Source organism: Ranitomeya imitator, chromosome 1 (genome assembly GCF_032444005.1).
Source record: "Ranitomeya imitator isolate aRanImi1 chromosome 1, aRanImi1.pri, whole genome shotgun sequence".
In the NCBI taxonomy this organism is placed as follows: Eukaryota; Metazoa; Chordata; class Amphibia; order Anura; family Dendrobatidae; genus Ranitomeya; species Ranitomeya imitator.
Genome location: NC_091282.1, coordinates 1,219,026,189 through 1,219,042,038, shown reverse-complemented (window position 1 = coordinate 1,219,042,038; position 15,850 = coordinate 1,219,026,189). Strand labels below are relative to the sequence as shown.

General features: G+C 46.3%; 1 protein-coding gene across 1 annotated transcript in view; it reads right to left on the bottom strand.

Moving 5' to 3' along the window:
- Window positions 1–15,850, bottom strand: part of LOC138657336 (uncharacterized) — an 80,461-nt gene that overhangs the window by 9,747 nt on the left and 54,864 nt on the right. The window contains exon 4 of the mRNA XM_069745073.1: window positions 11,856–12,036. Within this exon, the coding sequence (XP_069601174.1) occupies window positions 11,856–12,036 (181 nt within the window). The remainder of the gene's footprint in view (window positions 1–11,855; window positions 12,037–15,850) is intronic.

The following is a 15,850-nucleotide window of genomic DNA, read 5'->3' as shown; positions in this document are numbered from 1 at the left end:
AGTGCAAAGTATTAATCACATCAAGATTCAAGTCAGTTTAGCAACAAAGGTGACGTGATGCGAGGGACCCGTGATGAACCCCCCCAACGTTGGTCTTGGGTGGGCTACAAGACATGTATCATGACCCGGCATTCTGCCACACCAACAGGTTTTTCTTCAGGTCTGAAAAGCAAAATATTTCTCACAAGATTAGTAGCAGTTTCTATTGGAGGCAGTCTCTGTAAATGCCCCCTTTGTAAAACCAGTAGGAAGCACCCTTAAGAAGGTGCCAACTATTTACCAGGACAGTTTGTGAATCATTCACCCTCCATGATTCAAACGTTTTTAAGGCAATGATGAAACTTGGGCAAACTGAGGATCCCTTTAAACATGAGACCCCTTTAAGAAATAAACCTGGACGGGTTTAAAGCAGAATAAGGAAAGTTTAGTAACTATTTACATTCAGTTCAGATTTCTTCTATTGTAATAATCTTCAAGGCACCAGCCGGCATCGAACGCTTCCTGGCTTAGGAAGGTGGGTGTCTGGATCTTCTTCTGGTTCCAAGTAGACGTCATGGGTTCGCTTCTCATGTATTGTCAATTCATTAGATGCTATTAGAGTTTGTGTAGCCTGAGTACGGATGTCAGCTTTAGCATTGGCCACAGCAGCAGGTCCAATAGTGGTAGATATGCACACAGTAGTAGTAGTGTTGGTTTGAGGAGCTGCTGGTTCAGAGATTAGAGGGGTAGCACTGATAGTCTCGTTTGTGGCAGCAGGTGGCGCTACTGCAGGTGCACATCGTTCAACGTTCTTGGCGTACCAACCTTTCTCACTCCTGTGGCGGGTGTATGTTACGTGATCCCCTCGACACAAATCTCGGGCAGGATGACCTTCCCAGAGATGGGATTCCACAACACGGCAGGTTACATAGACTACTGTCTGCAGTCCCGGTTCCTGAATGAAGCCCCAACCCCTTTTCGGGTGAAAGGCTGCAACTATCCCTCGTTTCGCTGGACTTCTATTACAGCGTTTGGTTTTATGATTCTGCACTTTATGTTGGGCATTCTGCTCCTTCTCCCTTCGGTCTTTCCAGTGTAAGAGTAATCATTGTTTGTACTCCTCCCAGGTGAGGATTGCGATATAGGACCCGTTCAACCCGTCTCTCACGGCGTCCCAGCGGAAGATCACTCCCTCAGGGCTCACGTCCAGCGGTATGGCCTCGGTAGCTAGGCACGGGAATGTTGTCTTGTCAGTGGTGCGGGGAGTCGCTGGAACTGGAGCGACGTCTGATGTTTGGTCACAGTCTGGGCAAGGAGCGGTCACTGAAGCGGGATCAGAAGCTGGGTGAATAGCGGTCACTAGAGCAGGATCGGTCGGTGGGGCAGGAGCGTTTTCTGTACCTGCGTCTGATGTGGTTCCACCGATGAGGACACTGGAGTCTGCTGCTGCCCGGACTGCGATTCTTCCAGTGCGATCTTCCTGCACAGCTCCGACTTCCATTTCTTCACTACTGTCGGCTCCGCGCCCGGGGGTTGGTGGTTCGGCTCCTCCACCTGTGGATCCAAGAAGTCCGGATCTTCCAGCAGTGGTTCGGGTTCGCCTCCGGTCGCCTGGGATGGTCCTGGGTCACTTCGTCGTCTTTCAGGTACCCGCTGGTCGCCATCTCTGCTCCCAGATCTGTGGCCGCACATTCACGCTGCTCCTCCATTTTCTGGGGGCGGGGCTCCTTCTCCTTGTTCCCGCCACGGCAAATAAGGAGGCGGACCTCCTTGGCTGCTGGGCACGTCTTCATCTGGTAGCAGTAGTCGGAGGGGGTGTTCATCACTTCTGGCGCCTTTTTGGTAGTCTCCTCCCATGTTGGTACGCCCTTCTTCTCCTGCGCTCCTCGTGGTGCTATAATGGTGGCGGTTTTGGCAGGAATTTTGGCGGTAAATGGCAATACACAGTTCTTCAATAAATCACAGTTCAAGTACAATTCTGGCACAGTTTTTAGGCACACATGACCCTATTTTTCAGGCTTAAGTAGATCCTGTTCATGACGCCAAGGTTGGATCGCCCCTGTAGGGCAGTGGGGTTCTCGGTACCGGGTCCTTCGGTTCTCAGAGGGATGTCACGGTGGCTGACCCAGTCTGTGGCCCTCGGGAGGTCCGTTGTAAAAGGGAAAGGTCTTCAAAGGGATAATGTTCATGACACCACCTGTGGTATTCGGTCAGGGTGACCGACGCTGCTTAGGGGTCCGCTGGGGTGATGTTATGGCAGCTAGATGGTATACCTTCCCACAGGTGAAGTATGTCCCCAGGTCTTCCCAGAGTGTGGATGGTGGATGGTGGATGATGTAAGGCACAGTGAATAACGAGGACACAAGGTTGCAGTCTCTTTACCTTTTTACTGAAGACTTCAGCATCCACAGTCCAGAGCACCAGATCACAGGGCAAGCAGAGTCCGGCTGGTTTGGAGACAAATCCAGAGTCCCCTTATCCAGGTGGAAATCTGTAGCCTTCCTCTAGCACCTGGGTGTTGCAGTACCTCACTGCTGAGCCTCTCATAAGGTCCTCACAACTGTTGTAGATGTTCTAGATGTTATGTCTTTTTCTCTGTCCCCAGATGGATAGGACAAACCCGTATGACTGGTGGCCTGAGGCAGGAACTCTAGCACACCCCAGCCCCCATAAGTTGCCACTGAGCCTCCTGGGTATTGGGCGGATCAGTAACTTGAAATTAGCTGTACTGCCGGTCTCTGGAGCAAGGCATAAAGGACTGTTGCTCCCTCAGTGTACCGGCTACCGGATCCTGCGCCTCAGAAGGAGGCAGCCTGTGCAAGGCAGAACTCCTTCTGGTTTCCTCTTCTTTTGCTATCACTTCTTCTCACTCTCTACAGTTCTCTGTTCGTGTCTCTTTCTTAGGGGTTGCCACACGTGGGGAAGGCGCAGCTCCGTGGCCTTCGGTCTAGGCCTCTGACAGGATCCCACCCCTGTCAGGGACCAACTACCTGAGCGGAGCTCAGATAGCAACTGTCCTGAGCCAAGCTCAGTCAGCGTCTGACTAACTTCCTATCCAGACCACCAGTTTTACCTAATTGTGAAGAGTGCCCTAATAAATAGGAGCATAGCTCCCCCTGGTGGACTGGCGTATGAAATGTGTTGTATGTTTGTGGTACCTGGCAAAGAGATCTCCTTTATTGCCTCCAAACGTAACATCACTCCCCCTAGAGGAGAATGATATTACTGCAGCGACCAGGACGCTGGGGCGCTGCACAAGCAGTGAGACTATGGATTATTTACTCTGCGAGTAATGAGAGTAAAGGTTCTTTACTGGATGAGCAGTGAAACTATGGAACTCTCCGCCACAACGTGGTGCAATGGGCGATTCATCAAAGAAGTTCAAGAAGGTCTGGAATATCTTCCATGAAAAAATATAACATTACAGGTTTTGGGTTCTGGATTCTGTAGGTGTTTTTCAGCTATGTGGTAACGCCGCTTTACCCCATCAGTGCATCAATCTATAGCTACGATTCTCACTGCACTATCCATATATTTGATGAAAGTCAAAGTAAATGAACATACTTTGGATTGTGACTATAATTAGTCCCCGCTCCAATCTGTCCTGAATGCTGCTGCCAGGATCATATTCCTCACCAACCGTTACACCGATGCCTCTACCTTGTGCCAGTCATTACACTGGTTACCCATCCACTCAAGAATCCAGTACAAAACTACTACCCTCATCCATAAAGCACTCCATGGCTCAGCACCACCCTACATCTCCTCTCTGGTCTCAGTCTACCACCCTACCCGTGCCCTCCACTCCGCTGATGACCTCAGGTTAGCATCCTCAATAATCAGAACCTCCCACTCCCGTCTCCAAGACTTTACACGTGCTGCGCCGATTCTTTGGAATGCACTACCTAGGATAATACGATTAATCCCCAATCCCCACAGTTTTAAGCGTGCCCTAAAAACTCATTTGTTCAGACTGGCCTACCGCCTCAATGCATTAACCTAACGATCCCTGTGTGGCCTATACTAAAAAAAAAAAAAAAAAAAATTAATTAACTGGTTCATGCAGCTTTACATGAACACCCAAGCCTTACACTATGGCTGGTCCGAATAACTATAGCAATTGTTACCATCCACCTCTCGTGTCTCCCCTTTTCCTCATAGTTTGTAAGCTTACGAGCAGGGCCCTCACTCCTCTTGGTATCTGTTTTGAACTGTATTTCTGTTATGCTGTAATGTCTATTGTATGTACAAGTCCCCTCTATAATTTGTAAAGCGCTGCGGAATATGTTGGCGCTATATAAATAAAATTATTATTATTATTATTATTATAATAATATGGACCAAATAATGCAATGGCGGCCGACAGCACTACTGCAGCATAAAATGGTTGCTCGTCCTAACTCCACAGGACCCAAGTGGAGAGGTACATACCAACGTATTGAAGTGAAGGACAGCATCCAATCCATTTTATGCTGCAGTAGTGCTGTCGGCCGCCATTGCATTATTTGGACTGTGTTTGGATCCTTGGCTGGCGTGCACCTGTGAACTATGGCTGAATCTAATCTTAATCCAGATATGGGTGAACTGGATGGTGCCAGTAGCATTTTTTCCTATACGGATGATGATGCCGCACGAATCATTAATGCTGCGCAGACAGATGTGACTTTCTTGAGTGTACCTTCAGGCGACATGTTGAAAAGGAAATACGAAAACGAGAAACGGAGGTTGATTTCATTGGAACTACATGTCTCAACTTTGACCGAATACTATAAGGTACATAGGATACCACGTGGGCTGCGTCCACATCTCCGGCCTACACTTATGTCAGAGAATGTGCTGTTTTGCTCGAGATTTGAATCTATAACGAATAAGTACTGCTTTGATTTGATGCTGTTGAATATTGAGTTCTTAAGCAAAGAAATAGAGACTCTTAAAAGAAATATCGTTGAATGTGAACAGCTACTTAAAGCTCATCTAACTGCGGCAGATATGAGTACTTACATGACACGGTTGAACGTTAATCTGTCCAAATTTCGTGCAGACAATGAAAGCACAAAAAGGTCTAAGTGGTTCCGTGATAATGAGGATTATAAAACTGGACGAGTTTTTCCATGGCACATGGGGAAACAGTCATCCTCGTATAGGAACAACAGAACCTTTCAAACACGTCGACGAAGGAGAGCCCTGGAGGGCAAACAACAATTTGGTTTCACTACTGGGGAGTCTGACTCCACTGATGACTCAAATGTGGGAGCTTCAACGTCCACGCATTTTTTAGAGAAAGAGTCTCCGATAGATACCATCCCGGGAGGAAATATCGGAGGGGTGGCAGGAAACACCAGAGGAGCAAAGCAAGGACCGAGAATGACACGGAACACAGCAATGAAACAGAAGAACGGAGAGGAGAAACGGAGATTCAACAATTGAAAGATAGAACTCTTGTGGTGAATATTTCCTCTGTGACTTTATCTACAATTGAACTGAGTGTCTTGGAAAAGGGTCTATCGTTTTGCCCCACAAATTTACCAGACTGGTTTGAGCTTGAGACTGATCTATTTGCTTTTTTTAGGAGGTGTCGCTTAACATCTTTTTTTGCAGATAGAGAACAATACACAATAAGTCCAGTTGATGTGGGTGTTAGTGATATGTTTACCCTACAGGGTGTTGGTCTATATAACAAAAGTGTGTTTCAGCCACCTACTAAAACCCATGTAGTTGAGGCTTTTATTCAATTGGTTGATAAAGAGTTTGAGACACTAAGAAGGACACATAGGAATCGTGGTCAGCATAATCTTACCAGAGCGGAAAAGAGAGCCCTAGACAACCTCTCTATGATTACATCCATTACAATCAAGGCCGCCGATAAAGGTGGGGCGGTGGTTGTAATGGATTCTGATAAATACAAAGCAGAGATAGTGCGCCAATTAGCTGACACTGATGTCTACTGTAAATTGTCAGGGGATCCTATACCACGTTTCCAGAAAGTACTGCAGCTTATGGTCAATGAGGCCCTGATGGATGGCCTGATTGACTCTAAGCTGTCTGAATATTTAATTACGGATTGCCCGGTTAGGCCTTTGATATATGTTTTGCCCAAAATCCATAAAGATTATTTTAATCCTCAGGGCCGGCCGATTGTGTCAGGCCGTGGCTCCATTTTCAATAAAGTATCGATCTTTCTTGATAAAGTGTTATCGAAGTTTGCCTCAGGGGCGAAGTCATATATTCGTGATACGGATGATTTTCTGAATAAAATTGAGGACTTGAATGTTACAGCTGAAACGTTTTTGGTGTCTTTCGATGTGGTCTCATTGTACACCTCCATAGACCATGATAGAGGCCTGGCAGCCATTGATGTGGCGCTATCGGGCTCGGACGTGGGGCCGGGCCGTGCACGTTTGGTCCTCCAGCTGCTGGAGTTCATCCTCAGAAGGAATTATTTCCTGTTTGGGGATGACTACTACCTGCAGCTGAGAGGTACCGCCATGGGGTCCAATGTGGCCCCCACTTATGCTAATATCTATATGGCGGTACTTGAGGACCAGTACGTGTATGTCTCCCAGTTTTGGCCCCGGGTCCGGGCCTGGTGACGCTACATCGATGATGTGTTTGCAGTCTGGGAGGGGCCCCTTAGTGAACTCTTGGATTTTCACCATGAGTTAAACAATATTTTTCCAGAACTCAGTTTTACAATCACACACTCTCAGGAGCAAGTTCAATTTTTAGACACAGTAGTATATAAGGTTGGGGCTTCTTTGAGGACTGATCTATACGTGAAAAGCACAGATAGGAACAGCGTGCTACAATTTAACAGTCATCATCCAAGGAGCATGGTCGAATCGTTACCTTGGAGCCAGATGCTTAGAGTTAGAAAGATTGTGGCGGATGACACGCGCCTCGATTCTAGATTAGATGAGATGTGCAGTAAATTTTTAAATCGAGGTTATCCTGAAATTGGAGTTAGAAAACATGTCGAGAGGGCTAAAGAGACATCTAGAGCAGTTGTAAGGGAGAAGAAAAGCAGGGTTAGAGACAAGCGGATTCCCTTTGTGTCTACCTCTAGTACAGCCAGTGGGCATGTGAAAAATATGATCTTGAAACATTGGCATATTTAACAACAAGGTTTACCTGACATTGAGGAACTTACCCTACCACCAATTTTGTCGTATAAAAGAGGGCGCAATTTGAAAGATAAATTAGTTAAATCTGATATTGGTTCAACGGTAGTTAGTTTGCAGAGGACTTTGGCCCCCCCGAAGTTTGGCAATTTTCCCTGTTTGGGATGTGCGTGTTGTGGCAATATGATTAAGGGAGATTTTTTTAATCATCCTCGCACGGGCCAGAGGTTTTCCATCAGGGGGAGGTACACTTGTACCTCAAGCTTTGTTGTTTATCTTATTGTCTGTCCTTGTGGACTTACATATGTGGGGGAGACCACCATGGAAATAAAAGCGTGCATTAGCAAGCACAAAAGCACCATTAGAACCAAGATGGTGGATTTACCGATACCCAAACACTTTATAGAGAGTGGACACTCAGTCAGCCAATTACGTTTCAGGGTGATTGATGGTGTGCCTCCTCTCCGTAGGGGTGGAGACAGGGTTAAAATATTAAAGAAAAAAGAACTTAGATGGATATCGAAATTGGGCTCTCGTCAGCCTGGAGGGTTGAATGTTGACTACAATCTTCTGTTATGTGTTTCTTAATCTAGCATTGTATGGTTTGTGGGGTTCGCATCTGTATAGCTTGTTTTTAAATGGTGATTGGTGATACAGTTTACTCTATCCCTTAGGATGACCTTTTGGGCCATGTGGAGTAGTGTATGATGAATTTTTCTGTCCCTTGTCCATTTGATCAATGGGCTTTTTACTTGTCTTGGAGTGTTCCCATTTATGGTAACTTAATACATTGCTAAGGATATGGCGATATACTATAGGGGACGGTTCATGTTAACGAACCTTTTTCTGATGTAGTTATCTCTTATTAGAGTGGATTGGGCTATTTTTAGCCAATCTTTAATCTGTGATATAGGTTCGGGGATCATTTGAGTTAGCCGTCCTCTCCCTCTTTTCCATGTGGTTTAGGGAGTAGAATATCATTATATGCTGCTTCATACGCCTTGAAGGTCTGTTGGCACGCACATTTGTACTTTGGAGTGGTACTGGTGGATCCGTAGTCTAGCCTATTATGTGTGGGCGTGCCCTTCGGCTATCTCGGGCGGCTCTGCATGTTGTGCATACGTCGCTGGGGAACCGGTGGATGTGTGTTCCTTATTGATGTAATCTGGCTTGCTCTGTGGGGGGTGGAGCTTGCGGCCGGTGGGCGTGCCCTTCGGCTGTCTAAGGCGGCGCTGCATGTTGTGTATGCGTCGCCGGGGAGCTGGTGGGCGTGCTCACTTGGTCGGGGACTCCTTCCCTCAACGGTGCGTCAGGTGAGCTGTGGACGTCAGCGTTGGTCAGTCATGTGACTGACATGGGGGCGTTGTGGTTGATGTGAGCCTTGATTGACTTTCTTACGTGGGGCGGGTGTTGGCACCGGTGGGCGTGTCTCTCGGCGGTCCGGGGTGACGCTGCATGTTATTTTCATGCTTTGCGTTACCGTGGAGCCGGCGGATGTGCGCACTGGTTCCAGGGCTCTTGCCTCTAGTGGGGAACCTGAATGCCACGAACGTGAGGTGTTGTGATCAGCCTGGGAGGCGTTTCCAGGTAAGCAGATATGGAGCCTGGATTGGCTCTACTGCGTGCGGCTGGTGATGTACTGGTGCCCCAGATTGGATTTTCACCTTAGGTATTGATTGGTCAACCATGAGTGATGTGATACAAGCCCGGTGATAGGCAGCTCGCGTTTATAATGGCCCCCTTGAGCCTGCTGATAGGCTCGGATATGACAGGCAATGTTGTTTATTTATTTTCGACCTTATACATGTGCTTGCTATGATGATTATGAAAGGTATTATCCATAATAGGGGTTTGTAGTAATACTGTAATGTATTTTTAACTATGTATGTCACACAGTTTACACATTTTTTATTATCATTATGATCACCAGTTAATATGTATGTAAATTTTGTGGGCGGACCTGCCAGGTGGTGGTGATCTACTTCCTATATAAGGCCGTCATATTGATCATTATGTATGCTTGACAAAGACCCTCTGAGGTTGAAACGTTGCACATATGGCACAATAAAGTGTTTCTTATCTTCACCTGGATTGGATGCTGTCCTTCACTTCAATAAGTTGGTATAATAATATGGAGTTCTACCTTAATGGAATGTCTTGGTCTACAGCAAAGTACAGTATCAAATAAACTTGGCACTCAGCAATATTTTGTGCAAATACGGTTCCTTTTATTTCGCATTCATTTGTTGATAAACGTTTTCGGTCCTGTTAGGGACCTACGTCAGAACTGAATGCCGTGGAGAAGGGGGAACACGGCTAGGCTAGCGCATGGTACTGCGAGCTGGTATTGCAATACAGGGCCTACCTTAGCCAAGCAGCTCGCAGTACCATGCGCTAGCCTAGCCGTGTTCCCCCTTCTCCACAGCATTCAGTTCTGACGTAGGTCCCTAACAGGACCGAAAACGTCTAACAACAAATGAATGCAAAATAAAAGGAACCGTATTTGTGCAAACTATTGCTATCTGAGTGCCAAGTACTTTACGGGCTGGATACCCTACTTGGGCACCTCATCCTTTATTCCAAGAGTGCCCTATATTATCTGGTGTACAGCAAATCCAGAGAACTAATCTAATTGCCATAACAGCAATCTGCAAGGACTTTCCCTCCTAAATTGGAGCAATTCAATTAGCATCTGCCACATGGGGTTTTTGCTGTTGTGCAGGTCAACATGAAACCTTGTAAGCTGAACTGATAATTGTTTTCAATTTAAACTCTAAAACTATGAAATTATATCACATGCATTGGCTGAAGTGGATGCTAATCAGATATTATCTACCATGGAGGTAAAGGATGATAATCAGATAAAAAAAACACTAAAGGTACCTTCACACAGAGCAACTTTCCAACGATCACGACCAGCGATACGACCTGGCCGTGATCGTTGGTAAGTCGTTGTGTGGTCGATGGAGAGATTTCACACAGACAGCTCTCCAGCGACCAACGATGCCGAAGTCCCCGGGTAACCAGGGTAAACATCGGGTAACTAAGTGCAGGGCCGCGCTTAGTTACCCGATATTTACCCTGGTTACCATTGTAAATGTAAGAAAAAAACACTACATACTCACATTCCGGTGTCTGTCACGTCCCCCGCCGTCAGCTTCCCGCACTGACTGTGTCAGCGCCAGCCGTAAAGCACAGCACAGCGGTGACGTCACGGGACGGCGCGGGACGTGACAGACACCGGAATGTGAGTATGTAGTGTTTTTTTTTACATTTACAATGGTAACCAGGGTAAATATCGGGTTACTAAGCGCGGCCCTGCGCTTAGTAACCCGATGTTTACCCTGGTTACAAGTGAACACATCGCTGGATCGGCGTCACACACGCCGATCCAGCGATGACAGCAGGTGATCCAGCGATGAAATAAAGTTCTGGCCTTCTAGCTCCGACCAGCGATGTCACAGCAGGATCCTGATCGCTGCTGCGTGTCAAACACAACGAGATCGCTATCCAGGACGCTGCAACATCACGGATCGCTATCGTTCTCGTTCAAAAGTTGCTCAGTGTGAGGGTATCTTAAGGCTGGAGAGGATGATAATCAGATATCAAACACCAAGGTTGGAGAGGGTAATAGTCAGATAACGAACATCAAGACTGGGGAGGATGATAATCAGATACCACCCACCATGGCTGGAGTGGATGATAATCAGATATCAACCATCATGGATAGTGAAGATGATAATCAGATATCAACCATCATGGCTGGTGAGGATGATAATCAGATACCACCCACCATGGCTGGAGCTGATGATAATCAGATACCACCCTCCATGGCTGGTGAGGATGATAATCAGATATCAACCATCATGGCTGGTGAGGATGATAATCAGATATCAACCATCATGGCTGGTGAGGATGATAATCAGATATCAACCATCATGGCTGGATCGAATGATAATCAGATACCACCCACTATGGCTGGAGCGGATGATAATCAGATATCAACCATCATGACTGGTGAGGATGATAATCAGATATCAACCATCATGGCTGGAGCGGATGATAATCAGATATCAACCATCATGGCTGGAGCGGATGATAATCAGATATCAACCATCATGGCTGGTGAGGATGATAATCAGATATCAACCATCATGGCTGGTGAGGATGATAATCAGATATCAACCATCATGGCTGGTGAGGATGATAATCAGATATCAACCATCATGGCTGATGAGGATGATAATCAGATATCAACCATCATGGCTGGTGAGGATGATAATCAGATATCAACCATCATGGCTGGAGCGGATGATAATCAGATATCAACCATCATGGCTGGAGCGGATGATAATCAGATATCAACCATCATGGCTGGTGAGGATGATAATCAGATATCAACCATCATGGCTGGTGAGGATGATAATCAGATATCAACCATCATGGCTGGTGAGGATGATAATCAGATATCAACCATCATGGCTGATGAGGATGATAATCAGATATCAACCATCATGGCTGGTGAGGATGATAATCAGAAATCAACCACCATGGCTGGTGAGGATGATAATGAGATACCACCCACCATGGCTGGTGAGGATGATAATCAGATACGACCTGCCAAGGCTGGAGAGACTTAATGGTTATCAGATACCAAACACCAAGGCTGGAGAAGAAAAGAATCAGATATGACCCACAATGACTAGAGAGAATGATAATCAGATGCCACGGGTGACAGGGAGAGTTAATTTACGGTACCTGAGTCTCGTTGGTTTCCGTGAAGCTCCAGTTATGGGTTGTGCTTGCATTTACGTGCACAGTTGCCTCAGTATCAGCAATAAATGGCACCCCAGCTTTAAATTTAAGGGAGGCACCAATTTCAATTGAAAATCCGTGTTCATGGGAGAAGGTGCTGCTTGATTTCACTGTTTTATCAAACCTGCCATTGAAAAAACACAGCTCTGCTATTACACAGTAACATGATGAGTTCATTCCCGCTATAAGTTTTACTGGTCTTGAAAAATAGGAGAAATTTTCAAACAATCAGCAGTATACAGATGTAGTAGGAGCCGTCTGTACAGATGTCGGGACTTTTACGTATCACACAGTTATTTTCCTTATAATAAAAGTACACTGTTCACAAAGCACCAGCAAATCTCTAAGAAACTCTCTTCCCCAACCCAATATCCCCCTGCCCCAGTAGGATTACAGGGAACCCTGAAGCATGGTCCTTCCCCGGCTACAGAGGAATACTGGACCAATAACCCAATGTAGCCGCTGCTGAAGTGGAAATATCATGTAAGTATAACGCTCCTCGGCCTAAAGTCTGTTGTGCGTCCTGACAGCACCTAGATGTGAACTGGAACTTCATGACAAACACGGAAGCCTTAATAGTGAGGAAAGAGGTCATGTAGCAGAGAAGCTGAAAGTCCCGGATGATGATCTTGGCAGTAATTGTGGCCTGTGACTGTATATATGCCTATCTAGCTCACTGCAGGCCTCATCTCAGCCTCTAGTATTTTGGCTCCACAATCTGGTGAAGTGCGCGCACGGTGACCCACTGCAGTGGTGCACTGGGACTTGGTTATCTTCCCGACCCGGGTCTGCCCCAGACAAATGATTGATGCATGCAGATGGATGACCCCGCCCGGTAGATGAGCGGCACCGCTGACTCTGACTGCTCACGCTGGTTCACGGCTTTTTCATGTTTTTCAGCTGTCTTCCTGGCAGCAATCTTCTTCCAGCTGGTTAGAATTTTCTCACAGCCCCGATCAGCTTCACACCGGCGTGGCACTGGTTTTGGTGGGATGCTTCTACCCCGTGGATATCACTGGATCCCACTCTGGAACGTCCTCTCTCTGTCCTCAGTGACTCCAGACTGCACCCAAGGTGGCCTGTTGTGAATTCCGCTCTTGGGCTCCCTCCGGTGGTTGTAAGTAGCATTTTTGTGAGTTCTGCTCTTGGGCTCCCTCCTGTGGTTTTGAGTGGTATGGCTGCTTCTTGGATTTAGCTTCAGCAGCTGTTTTCACTGATCGTCTTTCTGGCTCGGCTATATTAGTCTGGCCTTATCCCTCATTCAATGCCAGTTGTCAATTGTTCCTGCCTGGAGTCATTGCTCTTAGGACTTTCCTGACTCTCTGACCAGTTCATCAAAGCTAAGTCCTTGCTTGTCCTTTTGCGGTTCACTTGTTGTGGACTTTGTTGTTCAGCACTTTCTTTGTTTTTGTTCATTTGTCCAGCTTTTCAGTATGGATCTATTCAGCTAAGCTGGAAGCTCTGGGCAGCAGAGTTTGCCCTCCACACCTTTAGTCAGGTGTGGAGATTTTTACATTGCGGTGGACTTTTTCTAGTTTTTTTTACTGACCGCACAGCGTTCTGTCCTGTACTATTTCTATCTAGCTAGAAGTGGCCTCCTGTGCTAAATCTTGTTTCATACTACGATGTAATTTCCTTCTCCTCTCACAGTCATTATTTGTGGGGGGCTAATCTATCCTTTGGGGATTTTCTCAGAGGCAAGATAGTTTTCCTGCTTCTATCTTTAGGGGTAGTTAGCTCTTAGGCTGTGATGAGATGCCTAGGCAGAGTTAGGAGCATTCCACGGCTACGTCTAGTGTTGTGTTGAGCTTAGGGACTGCGATCAGTATAGTTGCCACCTGCTCAGAGCTAGACGCATGTCGCTCCTTAATCACCAGATCATAACAGTGGTCGCTCTACTCCTTCCTGGGATTCACATCCACCTGAACTTGTAAATCCGCCCGTCTCGAGATAGGCAAAATATCAGGTTATTGATATCGCCAGGAACCGCGTTTAATGGGACTCGACCGGTATATCTCAGCATGTTCCTTTCTGTGCTTCTGTGTGTGTTTTGCACAGTATACGTGTATTTAAGTCCCCCAAGAAGCAGGGCGAAACGCGCGCGTTGGGACTAAGAGGCTTAAAGTCCCCAGACACTTTTCTTATACAGCAGCAGTATAAGGGTATGTCCACACATTGCAGATTTGCCTGTGGAATTTTCTGCGCAGATTCTGCATCTCTGGGCAGAAAAGTCAAGTAAAAATTTGATGCGTTTTTGATGTGGATTTTCATGCCTTTTTTTCATGCAGATATGTATGCGTTTTTTAAGCGAAATAAAGATATATTTAACAAAAAAAAAGAATTGTGATATAATTTTTTGTCCAACCTCTTCATTTACATACTTCATTGAAGAATAATGTTTACACACACAGATAGATAGAGGATAGATAGATCTATAGATAGATCTATCTAAAGATCTATCTATCGATCTATCTGTTTATCTATAGATATATCTATAAATAGATGGATAGACAGATAACACCAAGCCCGATGTTTAGTAATAAACATAATAAAATGGTACATAAAGAGTTAAAGACACACACACAAAATCTGCGTTAGGCCGGGGTCACACTTTGGAGAAACTCATACTAGTCTCACACCTCAATACCCGGCACTGCCGCCGGCACTCGGGAGCAGAGCGTTCAGCTACATAGAAATACATGCAGCCGCACACTCCAGTCCGAGTGCCGGCAGCAGTATCGGGTATTGAGGTGTGAGACTCGTGCGAGTTTCTCGCAAGTGTGACCCCTGTTGTGAATTCTGTGGCAGAGCTCCCTCTTGTGGTCACAAGTGGTACTTCGGCTGATTCTCTCTGTGAGCTTCCGTTGGTGGAGGAAAGTGGTACTGCGGCTTCTGAGTTTCCTTCATCAGGTGATATGGTGAAGTCGTTAGGTGCTACCCTATTTAACTCCACCTGGTGCTTTGATCCTGGCTTCCAGTCAATGTTCTAGTATTGGACCTGTTTCCTCCTGGATCATTCCTGTGGCCTGCTGCTCTGCATAGCTAGTTCCTCTTTGCTATTTGTTTGCTGTTTTTTTTCTGTCCAGCTTGTCAATTTGTTTTTTCTGCTTGCTGGAAGCTCTGGGACGCAGAGGGTGTACCTCCGTGCCGTTAGTTCGGTACGGAGGGTCTTTTTGCCCCCTTTGCGTGGTTTTTGTAGGGTTTTGTGTTGACCGCAAAGTTACCTTTCCTGTCCTCGCTCTGTTCAGAAAGTTGGGCCTCACTTTGCTAAGTCTATTTCATCTCTACGTTTGTCTTTTCATCTTAACTCACAGTCATTATATGTGGGGGCTGCCTTTTCCTTTGGGGCATTTCTCTGAGGCAAGGTAGGCTTTTTTTTCTATCTTCAGGCTAGCTAGTTTCTCAGGCCGTGCCGAGTTGCATAGGCAGCGTTAGGCGCAATCCACGGCTGCCTCTAGTGTGGTTGGATAGTATTAGGGATTGCGGTCAACAGAGTTCCCACGTCTCAGAGCTCGTTCTTGTTTTTTGGGTTATTGCCAGGTCACTGTATGTGTACTGACCTCTATGTACATTGTGGTACTAAATTACCTTTCATAACAGACCCCGGCCTTAAAAGCAATATCTGTTTAATTTAAGGAAAAATGAAAGAAAAAATGGCATGTGCTCCCGCGCAATTTTCTGCGCCATAAAGGGAAAGCCAGCGACTGGGGGCCGATGTTTATAGCCTGGGAAGGGGTTAATACCCATGGATCTCCCCAGGCTATGAATATCAGTTTGCAGCTGTATATTTAGCCTTTACTGGCTATTAAAACAGGGGGACCCCCAAAATAAAACAACGTGGGATCCCCCTATAATAGCCAGAAAAGACTATGCAGACAGCTGTGGGCTGATAATCATAGCCTAGGAAGGGACCATGGATATTGCCCCCAGCTACAAAC